Here is a 25009-nt window from a genome sequence, read left to right as displayed (position 1 = left end):
AGGCTGAGATGTTGTTTCCACATGACTCAGCTGGACCTAAACACTTAGAAATCCAGCTAAATGTATCATTCAGTGTTAAACTGCGTCACAACCAGCATGGGTTAGTGATGTCAGTGAACCAAACTGGTTTCCACTTGGAGGAAAAATCCACAGAATTAAAGCTGCAGCGCTCTTACCTTTCTCAGCTTTCGGATGAACAGGATGAGCATAATCCAGAGGAACGTGGCAGCGGCTCCAGTGGACACCAAAATTATGACCTCAATGTTTGACTTGCTTTCATCTCCTGGAAAGAGAAGAGCTGTCGTCAGCTGCCTGGATGCTTTGCTGTGAAATCGGTGCACGCTTTTCAATTCGATTGTTAGCAAGAAGCATTTGGAGAATTTACCATCAAAACCCAAACCGTCTGTTGCAAATTTACAAATAAAAATCGCAGTTGTTGCCTGAAGTCACCAAGGCTTTTATGTCAAGACATTCTTTCTCTGTTTTGTTTACTTGTTAACTTCCTTGACTTTTTCCTGTGGATGCACAGAAAAAAAAGAGGTGGAATCAAATTTTTTTGTGGAACAAACACACCGCATTTCTCCCAAGGATTTTTCCTTCAAACATTGTTTTTGAAGTAATTCGTGCAATCACTAACCGTTTATTTTCCAGTCTCCGACTAACATTCACACAGAAAGGACAACTATAAATCTTGATTAAAGAAAGGCTGAATGGCTTAATCAGTTGCAGTGTTGTGGAAAATTACTCATTTCCACATTTTGTTCACAATGCAACCACATAATGGGATGTGTTTATCTGGGTCAAAGTAGCATATAATTGTGAAATAGGATGCTCATCTACGGACTGAAATGTCTAAAGACGATCTTTACAAAATTGGATGAATGGGATCCATCTTAAAATCTTAAAGCTGCAGTAACTTTTATAAGAAAAAATATGTTTTAAATATTTGTTGAAACTGTCACTATAGTGTGATAGTATAATATGAGACAAATAAACTGAAAAAAAAATCAAGCTCCTGCGCCTTCTTCCAGTGCTAACTAGAAACAATCAATCAGAGCCAGGAGGCGGGTCTTAGCGCTGTCAATCAAGCTCTGTGCTACGATACTGCTTCAGCAGCATTAGCTTGAGCATCAATAACGGTGGATAAATGATTTTCCTGTATTGGTGAGTTATATCTCCGTCATCAGCACATTTAGCAGCACGTTCACAACACTGATTTACAGCGCTAAGACCCTCCTCCTGGCTATGATTGATTATCAAGGAGGATTATGACACTGTCACACCACTGTGACAGTTTTAACAAATATCCATAAAACATATTTTTATGTAAAGGTTACATACTGCAGCTTTAAGACCAATTCTTAACCGGATTTATGTATGAACTTTGACTGGGCCATTTTAGCAGATAAAAATGCTTTGATTTATAGACCTTTCCATTGTAGATCTGGCTGCATGCTTTGATCAGATTCTCATGTATTGAGTATTTTGCTTTGTTTTTATTCCACCAAATATTGATTTCTGAACTCTTCTTGAGTTAAAACATTAGTGTTGTTGTTTTCTTTGCATTATTTGAAGCCTGAAAGCACTAAATCTTTTTCATTATTTTAACCATTTCTCAGTTTCTGCCAATAAATACTAAATTTTGGCTTGGATTTCCAGAGACATGTTGTCAGTAGTTCATAGAATAAAATAACAATGTTCATTTTACTCAAACTTAAACCTATAAAAAGTAAAATCAGAGAAACTGATCATTTTATGGTCTCTTAATGTTTTCCAGAACTGTATGTTTCATCTCCGTTAACTCCTTTCTTAAAATCATTCTGCTCACCAACTCCATGACAAGACAGTTAAAAGTCAATTTAAAAAAAAGGAAACTTTTTCACATGAAAATGATCTTATAAGGTAAAAACAGTTTAGGTTTCTCTTAAATTCCTCAAAGTTGAGATGAGAATCCAAAATGACACCCAGATATTTAAACTCATCAACTTTTAGGATTTCTCGCTGATCAAAATTTGCGCCATATTGTAAAACACACTGCAGCCGCCAAACCTTTAAGAGTCATTAGTGACACTCTTGACACTCCACAGAGGTTATGTCCTCAGGAGAAACGCTCACAGCCAAAACCTTGATCATAAAACCCATGAAGGAATTCACTTGGCATTCCTGGCAGCTGCCAGTTTTCCGTCAGGGGCCATTTTTCCTCACTAAAGTCAGGCCAAAGCTATTTGCAGTGATGAAAAGAAAACAGGGGGCCAGAATGGTCTCTTTGATACCTTGGGATGTGGAGATAAAAAAAGAAAAGAAAAAGGCTCCGGCCTTGCTGCTTGGACTAATTGGTCTGTTTGATCTGATCTACTGAGCTGATGTTTTTCTCCTCTCTCTGCAGAGAGACGGACTCACCCAGCACAGTGATGACGGCGCTTGTTTTGGCGAATCCCTCAGCGTTTTGGGCCACACACTCGTACCGGCCCTCGTCATCTTTTTTCACCCTTTCGATGATGAGGGTCCCGTTTTCTCTCAGTGATACACCTGCAACACAAAGCTTTGAGCTGATTGTGGTATTTCAATATGAAAAGCGCGATTCCCTACACTCAGGATGCGCAGATGAGATGATTTCTGCATCTCACAAATAACAGCACCAACAAAATTTGCATACATTGATGCTTTATAGTTAAACAATTGAATAAAATTAGCATCATATCATGTTATGTGGCGTTATTCTGAAACATACCAGGACTCTCTTCCACTTCGACACCATTTTTGTACCACCGGATCAGCGGACGAGGAACCCCCGAAGCAAAGCAGTCCAAGACCAGAGTCCTGCTGCTGTTCACGTCCAGATTGGTCAGATTCTGGCTGAGCAATGGCCGCTGCCTCTCTGCATCAAAATGAGCAGAAAACTGAATTAGAGCTGCAATTAATTTAGAGAAAACATTGCAACAACCTGTGCTGGAGTAAGCAATAGTATGGAAGTCCAAAAGTGCCACAAATTGTTGGAATAAATGAGTCTGTCATTGATTAGTTAAATGCGGCAATAGTCAATTAAAATAAACAAATTTAGAAATAGTAACAGTCTTTATTGGAGTCCGGCAAAAGGGAAATTTGGAGTAGCAGATATAAAGTTTCACACAAATAGTGAAAAGCAATATGCATGAGCATAATGCATAGGTTAAATAAATGTTTATTTGATTCACAAAAAGCAAGTGCACCAATTGCACTATTTAATTATTACACTGTCCTGTTGCAACACATCCTGATTTAATTTTATACATACTCATACGTAGTGGGCGGGACTATCACTACTCCTGAAATACGATTGGAATGAAGCTGACATGCTGTTCAGGTCGACCAATCAGATGCTAACGTTTACTTAATGAGCTGTAGTGAAAGTTTTAATTATTTCTTGGCATAGGAACCATAAAATAAATATAATTTAAACATTCAGTAGTACATTTCATGTATTTTTACTTTATATATGTAATTATTGACACATTAACTATTTTGATTCAAATTAAGATCCTGTCTTGTGGTACTTTATTAGACATGATGGAAATGTCGTTTCTAACCTTTCAACTCCAAGGCGACCATCTTGACTTTGGACTTTTTCGGTTTCTGCAGCTTATGTGCGTGGCACTGGTACCCTGCGGTGCTGCTTTCAGACACATTGCGCACATTGAGAGATATGGAAATGGAGTATCGGTCCACCAGGAGGTTGGATACCTCGGTGGTGATTGTTTTATTCCTGGAGTCCAGCCACTCTAGGCCTGTGTAGAGGTAACGGGTCGCCCTACAGGTCAGGGTGACGTCGTCTCCCTCTATGGCTGTTCGAGGTTCGATGGCGACTTCCTCCAGTTCATCTAAACAGAAGAAAACTTTGCATCATCTCCATAAATCTTCCCCAGCTACAAACGTGCCCAGCCGTCAGCATTATTATGCACTAGTCGTGCTCTTTAAACCATAAACCGCTTGTCAGAAGAGAAGGGATGTCAAATTTGAAGTTGTTTCCTGTTTAATCACCATTAATTGGAAGCATGTTGGTGGACAGCGTGCCTGACGGCACTTCTGCGCTCCAACTGGAGCGAGAATGACTATGTGACCCACGGGAACCAGACTGCTTGTTTATTCAGTGTTGTTGGAAAGCATTCTCTGTTCTCTGAAGACAGATGTTATTACAATTGTCCTCTTCTCTTTTATTTCTCCATCTTCCTCACCCTTGGAGGAGAGCCGGGTGCCTCCTGGGAATCGAATAAACCTGCAAGTTGTTCAATTTTTAAAAGGTTTTTCTGCTCATAAGGAGAAGTGATTTGCTCAGGTTTTATTAAAATACAAAAAAAAGTGTTTTTCTTTATTCCAACACGTCATTCCTGCTATTATTACATAACCGTCTCAACAGACAACCTTTTGGGGAACATTTGGAAACGCTCAGATGCACATGAAAAGTAAATTCTCACTCGTGCACACAGGCTGAGAGAGAAAGAGGAATGACCTGCTGGCACCGGAGCAGGAATGCAGTTATTCATAGTTGTTTTTAAACGCGTGCCATTACAGCGCCCCATATGGCTCAGGACACGTTCGCCTCTCTTCCCCCTTTCGGGCCGTTCAGCTACAGTGGAAGATGTTTTCAATTAATGCCCCCCTCTGGTCTCTTTATTGCACAACACAATCTGTGCATTCCTTTCCCGCTCTTGCAGTTCATTAAAGCGAGCACTGCAGATCATTTGAAATAATCCAGCATTTCTTTGAGCGACACTTACCATCAACGTAGAATGGGAGAGTCATGCGGAAAGTGTCGAGTTTGTTCTGGGCTTCGCAGAAGTAAAGTCCAGACACACGAGCGTCTCTGATTACCAGGGTGCTCACAGTCTACGAGAGATGATTCAGATTAAAATCAATGATTAAACAGATTATCAGAATTATAAGGAATATTCTCTTTTACGCTTCTGTCACCAAGAAAGCTACAAGTCGTCATGTAGCAAATTATTCACCAACTACAATGTTTAGTTCACTTTTATTTACTTTACTCACTTCAGTTTACTTTAGTTCAATTCACTCTACTTTAGTTCAGTTCAATTTAAATTCTTTTGTTTCACTTTATTTCTGTTCAATTTAGTTCACTTATTTTTGTCAAACATGTTCACATTCACAATTCAAATACCATAATATATATTTAGATAATAATTTGTGCAGTTATCTAAATATTAAAGTATAAATGTATTTAATCCAGCCCCCTTTCTTTGATGTGTCTTACTTTTTACACGTTGTTCTTTATTTAAAGAAAGGAAAAGGCAAAATTTTGTGTGATTTTGTATACATACCAGGAATCTAACTAACTATAATGGAAGAAAAATGATACGTGATACAAATAAAAATCTGAAAAATGCGATGTGGTTTTGTATTTAGCCATTAATGTGATATCACAAACTAGAATCCGTGTAAGTTTAAATCAGGACACTTTAGATCAACCAGTTAACCTGACATGTTTTAGGACGGTGAGAGGAAGCCGGAGTACCCAGAGAGGATCCACCAATCCACAGGGAGATCATCAAATCTCCAACCAGTTTCTGTGAGATTTAATCTCAAAATCAACACAGATTTTTCATTTCTAATTTCCACACATTTCCAGAGAAGATTTCTGGATTTTCATTTTACTTTGAACATTTACCTAAACGCCGTCCAATCCCTACTTACCTGCAAACGACTATTTCAGTGTGTTGTACTTCTACGTACAGAGTCCTGATGTTAATGAACGGATACATCTGGATTTTTAAAGCCCACTGAGTCACCCTCAAGCCTTTGCTAAAGGCCGAGAGCTGGGCCACAGTGTGTATTTCCTGGAAAGCAGCACTAATGACATACTCAATTTATAAAAAATACAACATTTTAATGGCGTAGATAGACAAAATAATAACTGCAGCTTGGATGAGAGCCAGATGGCGGTGGTTCTGTTTAACATTTTTGGGAACATCTGTTTTCTTTGGCATGCACTGAGCTACAATGAGGAGGATTGTCTGGTGTATGCTGGGTCATAACTTCCTGGACTGCCATTGTGTTCGCTCTCAGACTAAATTAACCCGTTTCAGCCCCTTAAAACGTCCGGGCAGCACCGAAAGATTAAAGTTGTCGGCCAATCCATGCTGATATGTCATCTGTAAAAACATGGCGGAGAAGTCTTATCGTATTATGTTACCCTCCATGATGCAACCTGAGATTGAAAACATTCACACTCCTCAGAGGTGACCTGACCAGACGCACTGTGACCCGCATGCCTCCCCCCCCTCCTACCCACCAGGCCAACGTCTTCCCTCATACTGTGAGTTGGGCGAGCTTCGCCTCTCCACTGGGCCGCTCCGAGGCCCGGCCCCGACTGTGTTCTTATTCACAGGCCAGCACGATTTATGTGGGCTGACAGAGAGGAATTTGCTGCCAACAAATCCCTCTCCCTTTAAACCGCGGCTTGTTATCATTGACCCTCAGTGCTAACCCTCATAAAATACCAGCGACTGGCCACAAGCATGTGTAAATTAGTTATGCCGCCCCATTTATGTCAAGGAAATATTAGAACTGAGGCACTGTGCATTTGATAAATTTACAGTTAATTAAAGGTGACCTATTATTCTTCCTTGAACTGGCTGGATTGGTTTATGGGCTAAACAAAACATGTTCATTATACTTTTTATTTTTTTTAACAAAATCCTTCTTAGATGATGAGGTTTCAGTCTGATCGGTTCTGCTTATTTTGAGTTCCAGAATTAAATTAATTACACAATCATACATCTTTGAAAAGCAGAACTGCACTGTAAAACATTTAAGCTGCATTCAGTTGTGTCTACTATCCTTTACTCTTTAAGCCAAATAAATTTTGATTTTAAGATTTTCAACCTTAATATGTGAGTTTGTGAAAGATAAACTTACAGTGGTAAGTTGTGCTAACTTTTGTCAAACCTGCAAGAGTTGAATAAACTAAAGTTTTTAGGAAAGAAGAAAAAGATAGGAGTGGGAACTATTTCCCAGAATGCTTAGCGGCATGTTTCTGTATCCTGAGATGGAAGTGCGTTACATCAATCTGACTCTTGTGTTTTATTATGGAAAATGTTTATTTTAATGCTTGAGGATAATGCCCCGTTCATAATAGAAATGTGGCTCTTTAACTGGGTGAAGGCAGTTTTTTTTTCTTGCAGAAAGTAAAATAATTATTTGGTTTAAATTGCAGAATTAAGTGAAAACTCACAATTCAAGATGAATGATTAATTGATTAATAATTAATGTTATCAGAATTTGAAAACAATGTTTAGACAACTTGTATCTTGTTGTTAAATCAACTTCATGGACGTTAATTTCTGAGCACAATTTTCTTGTTGACTTAAATTTCACTTTCAGGGCAGCAGGTGGAATTTGATGTTCAAGTTAATCCACCTTTAAAACAAGGAAGCAGCAAGAGGTTTCTGGATGTTAAGTCAACAACAAAATACTTGTCTTTTCCAGCAGCCATTGTACAGCGCATGCAGCAGTAAAACCAGCATTTCACTAGTGGAATTTGTACTTTTTCATTTATATTAAGCAATTATTGACTTAAAGAAGAAGCACCAGTATCTTGCTGAAGTATTATTTCAAGTGCAATAAGGTATTGTTACTAGAAACTAGACCAAAAATACTTGGTGAGATTTTGTGTTTTTGCAATGAGGTTAGCTGACTGCTAGCCTCAGGCGTCGTCATTTAGAGGTCAAATGCACGGATCTACACCTCTGTGTTTAACGCACAACCAAATCCCAAATAAATGAAACACACACGTGTTTCAGAGCGTTTCTCACACGCAGTAGGACTGAATGCGTGCAGACTTCATTTGAATCAGATGGACTTGCGCACCAGCTCTGTGCATTTGTGTTTGAACTCAGCGAAAAGTCATTCAGATGTCAGTCAGATGTTAGAAGCAGTGCAAGTATTTTCTCTGCTGCATTTTTATGGTCTGAAGATATTTTTCTCTCTCTCAAACTGTCACTGGGTGTTGAAATTTTGTGTTTAAGTTGGCTGAGGCTTCCTTATGCCTATAGCAATAAAGCAGCCTAAGTATCTCACGTCTTCCTGAGTATTCCTGGAATAAATCACGTCTCTTTAAGTGCATAAAGGAAGATAAACAGATTTTGTGCCGGTTAAGGGAGCTGAGGACATTTAATTGTTTGTGGTCACACAAGGTTGCAGAATTAATCAATTAATAATTATTGCTATTTTTTCAAGGTAATTATGAACAAAAAAAACTGACATGAGCTGTTTAGAAATGAATAATTTAGTACACACCTTGTTTTTTTCTTGAACCAGTTCCGTCTGGACATTTATACTGGTGATCAAGTTGTGGAAATTATTACTTTGTTCATTAAGCGTCACCGGGACTGGGTCATTGTCGGAGATGCATCTGCAAAGAAAAGAAGTTTTAAAACTCTTTATGTTGCATTTTCAATAATCCAAACTTATCCTGCAAAGATTAGATCAACAGAAACCTAAACAGCAAATGTCATCATATTCTAGAAAAATAAGAACATCTGAAACATTTATAGATCATAACTGACCTTTTCTGTGTTTTTCAAAGCTGTGTTTAACAAAAACTCTTTCCAATCCGCAATGTTAAAAGAACTATTGCACATCAGACTTGGTTTATTTATTAAAAAAGATCTGTGGAATTAGGAAAGGTAAATTGAGCAATGATTAAACAGCAAGACCACGGCTGTTGTTTGTGAGCATAAAGTGTAAATTACACAACTAAGGTCTAGGACTAAGGCCTCCATATGCAGGTTAACCCCTGTGCCACCACAGCACCACTTTTCATGTTTTTTAACTATTTTCAACGTCCGTCAAACATGAAAACGCCTATCATGAGCTACAACCCAAAATGCAAAGAAGTTGCTCATTAAACTGATTGAGGTCACTTCTTGGAGAGAAAACTATCTGGGAACAGTCCAAGTCTGGATTGGGTCTGAGAATTTGATTTGAGCCAGCCTCCCCTCACCCCTCGTCCCTGAAACCTTTCACTGCTCGTGGTGAACAATTAACCTGATGAGGCAAAAAGGAGAGGAGGAAACAGCAGTAGCGACAGGAAGGGCTGTACACCGCCACGTACAGGAATCGCCGCACTCTGGACTGAGGAGATAAGGCCGATCCTAAACCTTGACGGTCAGCTGGGAACAGCTGATAACTCCTCAGCCTGGAGATAAAGACATCCGCATGTTGCCCCCCTCGTCACCTCTAAACCCCCCAGTTTTCTCCAAAAGATTAAAGGTGACCCATTATGCTTCCTTGAACAATTTAGGATAGGTTTAGGAGCGATACAAAACTGTTCCTTGCAGTTTTTGCACAAAGTAATTCTTAGATTAGGAGATTTTAGTTCTGCCTATGAGCAGTGTTAGGGCCTCTTTTCACTTTAAATCCATATAAACTGTTCCTGGCCACACCCACCAATTCAATGTTTACACTTGCACATGAAAATGGCTGAAAACAGATGCGCACTTATGCAATCGTACGTCTTTGAAAAGCAGAAGTGGAGCCTTCTGCACAACCAGCAAGAAAGCAGCAAGTTGTTTCTGGATGGTAAGTCAACAACAAAACACTTGACTTTTCAGGCACAGCATATCTGGGCAAAGTAGAGAGTCTTTAGTCAGAGCCTTCCTCTAATTTGTTGTAACACAGACTGCTACAAGAGATCTTTCCTGCCTACAATAACTCTTTGAAGAATTTGAATTAATATGACATTTAATTTCCCATCGAGATCAATAAAGTATTTTTGAATTTGCATTTGAATGCATATAAAACCAGCTGACCAAACATTCTGGAACGCTGCTGGGGTTGCTAGGTAACAAGTTGGATTATTTTGGGGTCGCTAGGTAACGGGGAAGTGCCTACTGATTTATAAAGTTACATTCAGAAGGTTTTTTAAAAAACGTCTCATTTTCCAGACACTAAAAATTATTAACTTATTGCGTAAATGTTGCTGCTTTTGTTTTTTTCTTAAACTGTTTTGACTGTTTTAGAAGCAGTAGAGACGCAAATGGAAGAAGTTTTTGTATAATACGTCCCCTTTAGGATTGAGGTATGAGCTTGAAGGGCCATATTTTGGATTTACAGTGACATGTTCTGTGTTGGGTGACGCTTGTATAAAACAAACATTTTTGTGCAATTGGCCTCCCACCAGGCTGCAGTTGTTCCTCCGTCTCATTAGCTGGTCACCACAGTGCAGCCACTGTTCCTGATGCCAGCCTCGATTATGCTTAGGTCTGTACAAAGACTTTGTTTGACCTCTGCTTTGATTTATCAGAAATTCATAAACCGCACGTTGTTCTTGGAGAAAATGTAAAAACTTGCAGATTAAAATCATCTAGCATGAAACATAATTTAGTCTCCTTCGGTCCACTTTGTTGTTTTTGTCAGCGTAGTCTGAGGCTGATATGCCAAATGTAATGGCCCATTGTTTTCCTGATTTTAGCACTCCAAGGTTTGCTGGTACCCCCAACAGACCAGGACCTCAGTAAACGTCCTAATATTTATTCTTTTCGCGGGTTCACTTCCAGGCCGGCATTCGTGCAAAGTCACTCGGCGCTGTTCAGCTTTGCAATAGCTCAGGGAATCTGAGATTTAATAAATTTCCCCCATGTTTCTCATTCAGCCCACAGATCTATTGACCAGAAATGTGAGGGCAGTTCTTGAATGTTTCCATGTTTCGATTTATTTGTCATCTTCGGGGACAGACTGAGCTGAATCAGAGTGGATGTGTTGCAATGTTGGCTACCCAGGGCGGAATGGTGACTCAGTTTCCTATAATAAGCATTTCCTCATACTTGTTTTAGCTTGTGGTGAATCTGGTGGTCATAATTAGTTCATTCTTTCATTAGAGATTAAATTAAAGATAAAACCCCTATATTCATTCAAAGTTCAGTATAAATATTTTTTTCTGAAATAATAAAAAAAGAGAATCATGATTTTGCACAAATCTGTTGTAGCTTTTTTCTGAAATTTAGAAACAGAAAGTGAAATTATTGTTATTCAAATGAAAACATAGGTTTAGAAGACAGTTCTTCTTAAAGTGCATCCATGATCTGATTTCTGCTCATTTAGGCTTCACTTTTGCTTTAAATGCAGCGTTAGCTCAGGTTTGCTGGTGGAAAGTGAGCAGGGATCTGTGTCAGACAGCAGGTTCAGTAACCGAACTCAGTGAGTCTCTCTGTCTCCATCATAATGCTGAACCGGCTGATAAGAAAAAAGACTCGAAAGGACTTGAAATACCAAGTTTCAGATTTGGGACTTGAAGATAAAGTCTTGAGACTTGCAAAACACTGATCGGGTCTCACCTCTGTGAACTTGATGTTTTAGCTTCCAGTAAAGTTTTTTGTCGAGTGGGAAGCTACAGAACCGTGACTGAAAACACAAGATGGTGACTCACTGTTCACTGTTCACTGTTGTGCTGGTGTGACATGGCTGCCACAGCCAGGTGATGCTGGGCAGCGGCACGCCGAAGGCGGTGCAGGTGAGCTGTTGCTGCTTGCCAGCCATGTACGGCTGCACGTCCTGGTTGGAGAGCTCCGCCTCAAAAATAGTCGGCTTAACTGCAAGAAAAGAGAGAGAAACAGGTTGTGGTATTCCATAATGTCCATCCATCCATCCATTTTCTTGACACCCTTGTCCCTCAGTGGGGTCGGGAGGGTTGCTGGTGCCCATCTCCAGCTAACGTTCCGGGCGAGAGGCGGGGTCACCCTGGACGGGTCGCCAGTCTGTCGCAGATTCCATAATGTCTTATAATGAAAAACGACAATCATGATTGATAGCTGAGGGGAAAAAGGCATCTTTGAGTCCAATTGTCCTTTAGATACTGTGCAGAAGAAGAATGGCAGGGCGGCTGGAGATCCAGGGGCCTGGAGGTCAGAGAGCGACCTTTCTGCGACCTCACGCTCCGGTCACTGATTCAACCGTGTAATGAGCAACAGATCAAGATACTTGTCCCAACTCAGGAGGTTGTCCAGATCACTCAGCAATTCCTAAATATTCACAAGCTACAATGATTAATCGGATTAATCGTGATTAGTTGTGATTCATTTTAATTAATTGTGATTAGAAGAGAGAAGAATGTACTTTATTGATCCCTAATGGGATTGCCAAGCTACTGCATCCAAGATCCATTCATCCATCCATTTTCTTTACACCCTTGTCTCTCAGTGGGGTCGGGAGGTGCTGGTGCCTCTCCAGCTAACGTTCCGGCCGAGAGGCGGGGTCACCCTGGACAGGTCGCCAGTCTGTCGCAGGGCAACACAGAGTCTGACAGGACAAACAACCATGCACACACACACACACTCACACCTAGGGGCAATTTAGACAGACCAATTAACCTGACAGTCATGTTTTTGGACTGTGGGAGGAAACCGGAGTACCAGGAGAAAACCCATGCATGCACAGGGAAAACATGCAAACTCCATGCAGAGAGGCCGGGGCCGGGAATCGAACCCAGAACCTTCTTGCTGCAAGGCAACAGCTCTACCAACTGCACCACTGTGCAGCCCACTGTGCATGAAACTGAACTGTTTATTTGCATATTATGTTACTGTATCGCAAAGAAAAGGCCTAAGTGGTTAAAAGAAAAAAAGCAGAATGTACCAATTTTTATTCGATTAATCGATTAATCATCAGAATATTTGATAGCATAATCGATTACTAAAATTATTGTTAGCTATACAAGGTTGAAGTATGAAAAATCCCACTTCCATCCGTCAAGCATTCAGAACTCGTTCATAACTTCAAACATCAAAACCCACATAGTTCTCTAATTGTTGCCTGAAATATTTATTTACTTTTGTTTATTTCTGTCTGAGCGCGTTTTGTTTTTTTTGTTTTTTTTTCAGTCATTCCAATAACTAAAACTGGCATAAAGCCTAACAGTCACGGATCATAAATAAAGATTGCACACGCCAGAAGGGGTCCAACTTCTCCACTTTTTGGCACGGCATCGGGATTTCTCAGAAAACTTTGAAGAAGTTAATAGAAAAGGTTGCGCCCTCTCTCCCCCACCATGGCAAGCAGTGCCTCTCTGTTCTCTATAGAAAGCAGACTACCCTCAACAGGCCTAAAATGTTTACAGCCTCAAGTGTTAACGGCCATCAGCATGGCTCATAAAGTCATCCAAACACTGAAATCCAGGTTCTTGTACTTGTTGCATAGAACATTTTGTTTCTGTGAGCAGCCCTGTCTGTGTGTACACATGCGAGTGGCACAATAGCGCTCTGGCCGTTTACACGCCGCCCCAAGCCCCTTCAGAAGAGCCTCAGTAATCAACAACAGCTGCCTGTGCTACGTCAATCCAGCGCTGGAAACAACAAGCCCCCAAATTCCTCTCATTCTGGAGCTGCTACCTGCCGTCCAGAGCAGCTGGGCCTCAGTCGCATTACCTCAGAGCGCTGCGCAGCGTTGGCCTACCTTCAACGATCAGAGTGTAGCTCAGATTCCTGAACAAGCCCCGGCTGCCCACGGTTATGGTGTAGACCCCAGAGTGCCTCTCCTTCAGTTCGAGGATGGACAAGCTGTAGATGGACATCTTGTAGCAGGTTGAGTTCTTAAAAATGCCGACGCCGTCTTTGTACCTGGGATTTGGAGGGAGAAAAAATTTAATCATGATGATTTAAATAATTAGTTTTTATTATTATCTGAAGCAGATTTTTTTAAATGTAGCTTCATACACTGCAAAAACACAAAATCTCACAAAGTATTTGTGCAGCTATTTTACTGCTCTTGAAATAAGACAAAAATAACTTAGTTTGTTTACTAACTTGTAAGCAAAATTAATCTGCAAGTTAGTAAACTAAGTTAGCTTACTGACTTGATTTAGTAAACAAAGTATTTTTGTCTAGTTTAAGTGCTGCTATTTTACTGCTCTTGAAATAAGACAAAACTAATTTACAATCTGAGCCAGATTGTAAGTTTACAAGTTATTAAACTAGGTTAGTTTACTAAATTGACTTAGTTACCTAAGTTTAGTAAACTAACCTGTTAGTTTGCAAGTTTACTAACTTGTAATCTCCACTATGTTAGCTTACTAACGTACTTTAGTAAACTAACTTAGTTTACTACATATTATTTCAAGTTTACTAAAATGATTTGCACCAGACCAAAAATACATAAAATTTTACATACAATAAATTTTGTGTTTTTGCAGTGTAGGAGATTGTCAACATCCTCTCACTACAACAAAACAAAATATTACCCAAGTATTTTTGGTCCAGTGCAAATCATCTTACTAAAGTTGAGATAAGACAAAACTAACTTAAATAAATTAATAAAGTATATAATTACTTAATACACTTTTTCTTTCTTTTCTTTTTTTTAAGTACTGGTTCCACTGGCAGATTATTTTACTTATAACAATACATTTTTCCCATGTTGTTGCTCCAGTTTCAAGTCTTCTTCTGGTACATGATAATGAAACACATTCCCACAGCATGATGCTGCCTCCACCTTGTTTCACCACAGATGAACAGCGTCAGTTTTCAGATACAAAGAACTGGCATGTAAAGTCAAACTGTGTTCTCATCTGACCAGAAAACCTTATTCCACTTGTTTTCTTGTAAAATGTAGCCTACCATAAAATCACGTCTGGTGGTGGCAACGCTTTGACTCTGGGATCCAACACAACCTTCTTTGTATCCTCTCGGACAATCACCAGGCCGCTGTTGCTGTGTTTATGAGATATGTTGAGGAATTGATGCTCTGCAGCAGAAGAGAAATTATAAATAAAACAGAAACCCACTCTGTTTAATGAATAATATCCAAATTATCCTCATATCACTACAGAAGACCCCCTGTTACATCATGCTTACCATAGACAGTTACTCTTGCTGAAGCATTGTGGTATGTTATTCCATCAGTCGCAGCTGCGCAGAGATACACTCCTCTGTCTTCCATTGTTATGTTTGGCAACACCAAAGTCTTGCTCATTTTGTTAAAACGACCACGTGTCAGATCAGCTTTGTTCGTATGGTATCGATTTTCCTGGGGAGAAAAAAGCATCATAAACATCACTGCTGTAAGTTTTGACGGTCACATTTATAAAGCCATGCCTTGCTTACTTTACGCTTTGGAAAATCCCAGATGAACTTTATTCTTCCGTTTGGGCCCGTCTCCCCGCTGCAGTTAAGGACAAGCGTGTCGCCAACCAACACTTTGACACGATCTGGTGTGACTTTTAAATTATTTATATCTTTAGCTGGAGAACGGAGGAAAATGTGTTAGTAAATGTTACATTTTCTGCAAATTTCTCAGAATAAAATTTTAACTTACAGAATTTGTGTGGAATGTAGGAGGACGTGAAGTAATTCCCACCAAAGTGAGAGCTACAGGTGAGCAGCACATAGTAACTATCAGGAATCGTGAACCCCACTTTGGGATCCCACACCGTCTCTACTTCTTTTGACAGCGGTGGATTCTGTAGTGATAAAGGCAAGGTTACTTGTTTTAAGCAACATTTCTAAAGTTCACCTATTAGCCTTCTTTGAAAAGGCTACTGTAGGTTTATAGGATGCATAAAACATATTATTATTATTATTATTATTATTTAATAAAATCATTCTTAGATGATGAGATTTTAGTCTGCTCAGTTCTGCCTATTTTGAGCTCCTTTCATAATGAAATGTTATGAAATAACATAAGCTGCAGCTGGCCACGCCCCCAAATCCAACGCTTGCACGTGAAAATGGCTGCAAACACATGCGCAATTATACAACCGTACATCTTTGAAAAGGCTTAGTAGAGCCTCCTGCACAACCAACAAGAATGCAGCAAGTGGTTTCTGGATGGTAAGTCAATGACAAAACACTCTTCCTTTCCAGCAGCCATTACACAACAAACACTGTGGTAAAATTAGATGGCCAAATATGCTGGAGCTATGCTTGGGTTGCTAGGTAACGGGCAGAATTCTGCTGGGGTTGCTAGGTAGCGGTGCACTGGAACTTACTAATAGGAAGGTTTTTGACATGGTTTTGACATGGCTCATTTTTCAGACACCAAAAAATTTTAACTTATTGGCAAAAAAGCAGCTTTCTAAGCGTTTGTGGGGTTTTTTTTAGAAGCTGTAGAGACACAAATGGACGTACAAAAACGTGAAAAATGTGTCTGGTAAACATCACAGACTGCAGAGAAAAGCTTTCAACTTCATTTAATATGCAACTTCTGCTTTACTAAGATCACCTGGGGACTAACATCTGCTAGAGTGAGCATCTAATTAGTTTTATCTGTGTATACTGAGCGTGACCTCGGCAATCATTCATGCAAGTGGAGCACAGAGTCTGAAAAAGCTGTACGTGCCAGCTCCTGTTTGTTCCCAGGTCAGGAGACAAGCGTTGGGCTGGGACAAGAGGCAAAGGATGAGAAGGAAGTAAGGAGGCCAGGAAGGAAGGAAGGAAGGGTGTCATAGTTATAGTAAAAACAGGAAGTTTGTACAATCTGTGCCATTAGATTCTGATGTGATAAACTTTAGATGAAATAATGAATGGATATCGTTAAATGCTTTATACCTGCCGTTTCCTGAACCATGTGCCGTTTCTTTTCTGTTACATTTCCTGATGCTTATATGAGGCTAAATTTGGAACCAGGGTCTATTTCTGCAGAAGAGAGCTCCTGGAGCACCTTCCTGTCCTCACAGGAAGCAGACAACACGACTCTGTTTACCGCAGCTCAGCTTCAGAGTTGGGTTACATTTACTGGAGCAATGTTTTGGAAAAAAATTCACTTTTACGAGTATTTTTACTGTGCTGTACTTTTTAGTTTTAGTTTAATCTTAGTAAGAAGTATCGCTGCTCTTACTTGACTAAAATTTCTGTATTGTCTACTCACTGAATGAAGAACAAACATATTTTAAGCAAAGGTTCACCAGATAAAGTTTTATATTGCAAGAAAAAAAACTATTCTGCCTAATTTTCTTATTTTGTAATTATGTTATCTATATCAATTGTTTCATGTTGGTTCTTAAAATACCAACATTTCCACATAACTTTATATTTTGGTCAATCTGATGATGTAATTTTTAAATTTTAAATGATGAATATTTTGATCACACTGCAAAAACACAATATTTTATCAGGTTTTTTTGGTCTAAATGTTTCTTGTGCAAATATATTTGTTACAAGTTCCACTTCACAAAGAGATAAGAGTTTATTTTAAGTCAATAATTCCTTAATGCTGATGAAAAAGTACTAGATTAATTTGCAGATTATTTTATTTATGACATGAGAAAAATGTCTTGTAAGTGAAATAATCTTTTTCATAAATTCGAAGGAATTATTGACCTAAAACAAGGTTATGTTTCTTGCAACAAAGTTACTTACAAGCTAGTTTTGTCTTCAAGTCCACTAAGATATTTGCAGTAGAAACTAGACAAAAAAGATTGTGTAAAAATTTGTTTTTGCAATGCATGAGTCGCCTTTTTTCCAAATACTTTTATACTCTTTCGCAAGTTCTTGGACGGCTTCTTTTTACTTTCACTTGAGTAAAAATATGTTGACCACACATAAAGTGTGGGAACCAGTTTTGTCCATGACGGAGACCCTCCACTGATGATAAATAAAGACTCCCTGCTGTTAAATTAACAACAGTTCTGTTTTCTCAGATGATGCACCGCGTGATTTTTCAGAGTTTCACATGAGCGCTTACAACTATTTAACCTCACAAGCGGAAGGAGGCGTGTGTGAACGTTTCTTACCGCTATCAGGTGTACAACAGCATCAGGTGAGGTGGTCCTGCACGGCACGACGAGGGTGGTTTCATGTTGGTAAATGCTCAGAAACAGAGGTCTATTAGAGGAGTAGGGCTCAACAAACAGCTGTTCAGGGTCTACAAAAGGAAAAAAGCCACCAAAATTAGCACCATATATGAAAATATGTAGCAGAAGAAGCCGTTAATTAAAAAACAGACAGAGATTCTGGGAGCAAGATTCCTGCAGAGCTCTCTTATAAAAAAACAAACAAAAAAAACTATGTTTTCACTTCAGGCTAAACCTTCCAGATGTTTCAGTTCTTTATATTTATTATGAAATATTAAAAACACAAATCTATAATTATCTTCCATAATTTCAAATTAAAGAGTCCAGACAGACAGACAGACAGACAGACAGACAGACAGACAGACAGACAGACAGACAGACAGACAGACAGACAGATAGATAGATAGATAGATAGATAGATAGATAGATAGATAGATAGATAGATAGATAGATAGATAGATAGATAGATAGATAGATAGATAGATAGATAGATAGATAGATAGATAGATAGATAGACACAAAGATTAAAAAACAAATAAAGATGGAACAAAATAGAGAAAGAAGGAAATGAAAGAAAGAAGAAAGAAAGAAAACGCAAAACAAAGCAGGAAAAGAAAGAAAGAAAAGGAATAAAAAAGAAGAGAAAGAAGGAATTGTAGAACTAAAGGAAGCAGAAAAAGAAACAAAGTAGGAATAGAAGGAAAGACTGAAGGAAAGGAAGAAAGAGAAAGAAACAGAGAGAGAAAGAAAGACACAAGGAAAGAGAGAAACAGATATAATGAAACAAACCATAATCTTGCTTCATTAGAAAGCCACTTTAAATGTTATAATTTTTTTTGTTTTAAATGTTTGCATTAATTTATGCGTCATAACATCAAAATTAAAAATACATACAGAGGCAGAATTAAAACATCTGTCATAATCAATACATTTATCACATTATTGTTCAAAGTGTTAGGAAGAATTGATGCTCCTCTAACTTTATCCATTGGTATTTCAGGTTTCCCATCCCTCCTTTAGAAATAAAGTCTGTGCAGCCATAATTCACTGAGTCAGTTGGGATTGTCTCCAACTTCCCATGACGCTCCAAGGATTGGCACGTATTTTTATTATTGCCCGAGCCTCCCAGCTGGACGGCCTGCGCTGAAAAAGGACAAAATCCAGGAATTCAACGCAGAGATGAACCGATTAGTTAATTCTGCCCAGATAAGGCTGCAGAGCCCAGGAGGAGCTCTTAGCTTAGCGCCTGCTGGGCAGCCAGGCATCAAACTACAACGGTGGGAACTCAAACAGTCTGCGATCGGTGTGAGGTCAAGCATTATTGGCGTGATGAAGGGACTTTTATCTGAGAAGTAAGCGTGTATCATAATCTAATAAACAACTGAGGGGCTTTGAAAGTAGTTTGCCAGACTAAACACGGGCAGAGTGGAAACCACATTCCCAGAGCAACAGGAAAGGAAATGAAGAGTATCCAGCTTTGTTCGAATGCGAACCATTTCTTGGACTCAAATCTAAGAGCTTTGTATTTATATAAACTTCTTTACTTTGGAGTTTCAGCTCAGGCTCCGTTTGAAGAGTACAGGAACTGTAACCGGTGCGATGCAATGCTTTAGGGAAGACTTTGGAAAACAGTAGCAGGAGCAGGAAATCAGTCAATGACCAGAGCTTCCTGTGCAATCAGGCTCACCCTTTAACCTCCAGGAGAAACCACAGCACAAACTACTCCCCTTCTCTCTGTTTCTCTAAGGAAACTAGAGGAAAACCGATGAAGGAGGCTGCAGACTAACAGAAAAATGGAGGATAAGCACAACTCTATATAGCTACAAGTCCTTCTGCTTCTGGTATTCATTAATATTTAAGCTATTCTGCACCAAAGAGCAACAAAGCTAAAATTTGGGGTCTCAATATGTAGAAAAAGGTCAAACAAAAATAGCTTTGTTTCACAAGGACTGATAAATATTTGCTTTTAAGAAGAAAAGACATTTTGATGCCTAATATTTTGGGATCCTTTTGTTTGTAGTTTTGTCTTATTTCAATTGTATTAAGACATTTGCACTTGAAACTAGATTAAAAATACTTTTGGAGTGTTTATCTCTATATTTAGAGCAGAGGTGTCCAAACTTTTTTGTCAAAATCATTGAGTCTAAACTAGTTTAGAAAAAACCCTAAACTAAAATAAAGCATTCCTTATGTTCATTGTAGATCCAAAACTTAAAAAAGAATTTGCATGTTAGCTGTATTAATCAACATCGAGTTTAAAAAATGTTTTGGCTCAATTAAGCAAATTTATTCTCGGTAAAAGAACAGGATTTGGGTCATTTTCTTTCAAAATGTTTGATTCACTGCAAAAACACAAAATCTTACAGAGTATTTTTGATCTAGTCTTTAGTGCAAATATTTTAGTACAGCTGAAATAAAACAAAACTAACTTACAGGTAACTTTTGAGCAAGATGTAGAAACTCATTCTAAGCCAATAATTACTTAAATTATAACCCTATAAATGTAATTTTATTTATGTCATGGGGAAATATCTTGTATGTGAAATGATCTGCCAGTACTTTTCTAAATCTTTTTTTATGTTTTCTTCTTGAATCTGGGACCATTTTTCATAAAAAAACAGGTGTGCAGGTTTGACTGACACTCTGAAGTTTTGCAGCTCATTTGGGATAACCTTTGACCTCATGGTTATCTCTCAGGTTGATGTCTAGCCCTCTCTGGCTTGTCTGAGAGTTTTGGTGGCCTGTTATTTCTTGGCAGGTCTTCTGAAGAACAATGTTTTCCCCTTTTCTACAAATCTAGATTTAATAGTGTTGTAGGCTGAATCTAAATCTAAACTGCTTTGTTTCATAAGGACTGATCTGTATTTGCTTTAATAAAAAAAAATGCATACAACTTTTGATGCATAATATTTCTAAAGGAGTGTAAAATAGATTTTTTGATTTTTATATCATTTTATTCCCTCATCAAAAAAAAAGCTGGAGTGTTGCTCTGATTGATTAATTCAGGTGTGTAGCAGCACCAGTTCTTAAATCAGGTTTTAAAACATTGGAGGCATGCGTCGGGTCAACGTTTTGTCAGGAGAGTTTCCTCTGTCTCACCTTTCACATAGATGTAAACTGAGGAGGAATGCTCTGAGCCAGATTTGGAGTATTTGCAGGTGTACGTCCCCGTGTCGTTGGCCGTTAGGTGTGTGACTGTGAGTCTGCTGCAGTGCGAATGATGCCTGGAGTCACACTTTTCCACCTTAACACCCTCCCCCAACTGGATCAATCGATTTGCAAGGATCCATTGTAAGATGCCATGACCTCTGGAAAAAAGAAAGAGAGGGAGAGAGAGAGAGGCGCAGATGATGATATTTACCAACTCTGTGCATATTTCAGAACTATTTTTAGTTAAAGTGTCACAGCTGGCAAACGGCCTTGCAATCTTTTCGGTTCAGGACGACAGCGGCTGCTTCCCCCCCTTTGGGGATTTTCTGCCCTGATGTTCATCCTGAGTTTATTTGGAGTTAATCTCGAGTCACCCGATACCTTGAACTTTCACATGGGAACATGTTTCTCTTGAAAGACGTGCTCAGCTAACACATTCTTTCCACGCAGAACCCATTTTAAAACTCTCATTAAAGCGATCCCAGAGGAACATCAAACATGTCTAGTATGCCGTTGCCTTTGCCTGCAGAAATTTTGGGTCAACCAACCTTTAGTTCTCATCCAGTGACAGAAAACAACGCAGGCCTATATGCCTCCGAGAGGCTCGCCATACATCGCCTTGTAGGGAAGCATTACATTAGATAGCCACTAGTTTCTGTGCATTCTTTGCAAGCCTGCGAAATGATGCAATGCCCCAAATACTTCATCAATGTGGATGTAGCACACTTGGGTCCCACCAGCTCTAAAGGAAATAGCAAGAGGCTGATAAATTTGGACCACCACCACTGGTTCCTGTCAAACGCTCTCCCCGTTTCGCTGTGGCTGTTTATTTTTCCTCTGGTCTGCAGCCTCATATAAGACATAAAAGCAAGAAAATTGCATTTTTGAATTCTCTACTGGGTACTGCTCTGAAAACAAATCAAAAACTAGATAACTGGATTTCTCTGGTTTTGTATGGTGATTGCAATTAGCCATTAGTGGTCACATCTTCAAAACCAAAAGTTTATCTTATGTGGATTAAATCCACAAAAATACCAACAGATGCATAAAATTTCCTAAAGTTTCATCATAAATATTCATATTTTGAATATTTTTTGTATGAAATATTTATTATGCAGTGTATGTTTAAGACCATACACTGCAAAAACACAAAATCTTACCAAGTACTTTTACCAAAGTTTAGTGCAAATATCTTAATACACTTCAAATACAACAAAACTAACTCACAAGTAACTTTTCAACAAGACATATGAGCTTGTTTTAAGTCAATAAATAAATAGATTTTTTTTTAATACAAGGCTTTTAATATATTTCCTTATGTTATAAGTGAAACAATCTGCCAGTGGAAAAAGTACTTTTTCATCAATATTAAGGAATCATTGATTTAAAAAAAAGCTCATATGTTGCTGAAAAGTTACTTTTAAGTTAGTTTCTTCTCATTTCAAGAGTACTAAGATATTTTCACTAGAAACGGGACCAATAATACTTGGTAAAATTTGTGTTTTTGCAGCGTAAATCTGGTTAATTGTAATTTATGTTAAAAATATGGATAAGCACTCATGCCGCTTTGGGGAAGTGTAAACTTCACCATCGCTGGTGTGTTGCGCTGCATACCTGCAAGTGAGGTTCAACGAGTTTCCCTCATGAAGAACCAGTGGATTATCAGAGGGGCGGATTTTAGGATCCCTGTCCACTTGTCCTGCAAAGACACATAAACACACACAGCTCAGCATTTACAGTCCCTCAGTAATGGCGAGTGTCAGTCACCATGCGAATGCCAAACACCGGTGGAAATTCCCATGATTCACCACATTGCTATGCTTGTGGGTTTCTTTCTTTTGTGCCGTTCTGCCCCTGCCTCTGCAAAGTGACGACCCGCTGCGCCTGTTTCCGGCACAGGAGGGCAGGTTGCTGAATCGGACGGAGGTCCGGGGTGAGCAGCTGCTCGGACAGAGTCAAAGAGCTGCTGCATGTGTCAACCACAATCTATTATTTTTTTATTCAGACCCTGTGTTCTGAATGTTTGATTCTCTCTTTCCCGGCTTCTATCGCTGTTTGTCCAGCAGGTGGAATATGTTTCAAATCACTTCCACAAAAAGCTAAAAATCAAGAAATTCATGCCCTGTTTCAGAAACGCATTGTTACTGCTCCATCTGTTATTTTATACTGATCACGTAATATTAAAAACATGAATTGAAAAAAATATATATTTTTCCTATTCATAAATTTGGAAAAAATTATATATTTTTAAAATAAATTTTGCTAAATTTTTGATACATTTTTCAGTTTAAAAATGGGGAAAATTTATATATATATATATATATATATATATATATATATATATATATATATATATATATATTTTTTTTTTTTTTTACACATTTTAAAATAATTTTTCCACATTTCTAAATTGAAAAAAATTATTTAAAATTGTGTACCTAAGAATTTTTTTGTACATTTAAAATGATATAAATGTTATATCATTTTAAATGATATAACATTTATATCCACTATATATATATATATATATATATATATATATATATATATATATATATATATATATATATATATATATATGTGTGTGTGTGTGTGTCTTACATTGGGATAATATTATTCTTGGTTTTCACAATTATTCAAGAAAAGAAGAAAAAACAATTTTTTCATAAATTTTATTGTATTTTTAGCAAAGTTTTTAATTCACAAATGTAAATTCAAAGAAGAATTCCTTGTTTTGTGAGTTTGAACCTATTTAACTACTTTCAGCGTATTATCTAACTTCAACTTATGTACATGATGTTGCAATAACCCCCGGCTGTTGTTGCTACTTCTACATGGTATTCTGTTTTTTGTGTACTTGTTCCGCCTCGTTCTTCAGTAATAATAATAATAATAAAATCTCTCTTTGCAGCGTCTGTTGAGAGGTCTCTCTAACAGAGGAAGCGCTGTGCGATTCCCCCTGATGTTCAGGAGCGACCGCAGTCCCAGATGTGGTTTCCTTCTTTTCAGAAAATCCCTGAACAGACTGACACAGCAGCCCAGAAACACGAACTTTATCAACTCTATCCTTCAAATGTGACCGTCTTTGGGGAAGGTTGAACAATGAAGTCGCATAAACCCGAGCTGATGGACATGCATGTGTAAGCACATGTGCACCTGGAAACCCTGACAAGCACAAAGCGTTTAGGAATACACACACTCTGCACGCTGGCCAAGTATTTTCCTATTATTTGGAACAGCTGTTGTGCTAAGAATGAGCCAACGTTGGCAGTGGTACTTAATATCCACTTCCTAACCAAATATTACAACATCATTGTTTTATTGTTTAAGGCTGAGCAGACTGGGAGGACTTTTCTCTCACACGCTGTCATGTTGTTTCACCACATAATTTTAACTACATCAGAGATTTTCTGCTCTTGGTGTCTTGAAACCGACCCATTGAACCATTTCCCATTTTGTGACCCCAAACAGTTTATTGGGATTTTACTTGATAGAAACTATGAAGTTTTGTGAAGTGGAGGAAATATTATGCTTGGTTTTCTCTGTTTCTTTACTAAGAGAGTTAAAAGTGCAATATGGATAAGTATTCAGCCTCTCTGAGTCAATGCTTTGGAGAAATACATTTATTGCAGTTACACAGTGGAGAAAGTACTCCTCTGATCGCAGCATGATACTGCCGTTACCGTGTTTCTTATTACAAACAGTGTTTTATGTTTTACTTTGGTCCGATCTGATCAAAGCTTCAATCAAACTTTATTAAGACTTAAATTCAATAACGGCTTTCCTCTTTTCTCATTTGCATAATGACCAGATTCACGGAGTGCACACCCAGAACTAACTAGTTACGTTTACTTGAGTGACTTTTTTTATTTTTTATTCACTTTTAGGAGTATTTCTGCTACGCTGTACTTTTTACTTGTACTTGAGTGATTTTATTTTGAAGCATTTTTACTCTTACTTGACTCAAATTTCTGGATTCTCTTCACAATAATTGAAAAACAAACATGTTTTAACCAAAAATTCACCAGACTCAGACACACACCAGCAGCTTTTGTTAAAGTTTCATAACTTTTATTTTGACAG

The 25009-nt window shown here is 38.4% G+C and overlaps 1 protein-coding gene across 2 annotated transcripts in view; it reads right to left on the bottom strand.

Moving 5' to 3' along the window:
• The window catches only part of kdrl (kinase insert domain receptor like), a 62178-nt gene that overhangs the window by 30565 nt on the left and 6604 nt on the right, over window positions 1-25009 (bottom strand). For both annotated transcript variants that reach the window (XM_008420784.3, XM_008420783.3), the window contains exons 2-16: window positions 22541-22625; window positions 20876-21084; window positions 17717-17847; window positions 15301-15445; window positions 15090-15226; window positions 14841-15012; window positions 14604-14730; window positions 13444-13607; window positions 11423-11585; window positions 8293-8407; window positions 4755-4863; window positions 3567-3857; window positions 2732-2878; window positions 2401-2529; window positions 177-283 (exon numbers count right to left, since the gene is read on the bottom strand). In XM_008420784.3, the coding sequence (XP_008419006.1) occupies window positions 177-283; window positions 2401-2529; window positions 2732-2878; window positions 3567-3857; window positions 4755-4863; window positions 8293-8407; window positions 11423-11585; window positions 13444-13607; window positions 14604-14730; window positions 14841-15012; window positions 15090-15226; window positions 15301-15445; window positions 17717-17847; window positions 20876-21084; window positions 22541-22625 (2231 nt within the window). The remainder of the gene's footprint in view (window positions 1-176; window positions 284-2400; window positions 2530-2731; window positions 2879-3566; window positions 3858-4754; window positions 4864-8292; window positions 8408-11422; window positions 11586-13443; window positions 13608-14603; window positions 14731-14840; window positions 15013-15089; window positions 15227-15300; window positions 15446-17716; window positions 17848-20875; window positions 21085-22540; window positions 22626-25009) is intronic.

Source organism: Poecilia reticulata, chromosome 10 (genome assembly GCF_904066995.2).
Source record: "Poecilia reticulata chromosome 10, P_reticulata-male-v2, whole genome shotgun sequence".
NCBI lineage: Eukaryota > Metazoa > Chordata > Actinopteri > Cyprinodontiformes > Poeciliidae > Poecilia > Poecilia reticulata.
Note: the sequence above shows the minus strand (reverse complement) of the source record. Positions and strands in the feature narration are given on the sequence as shown.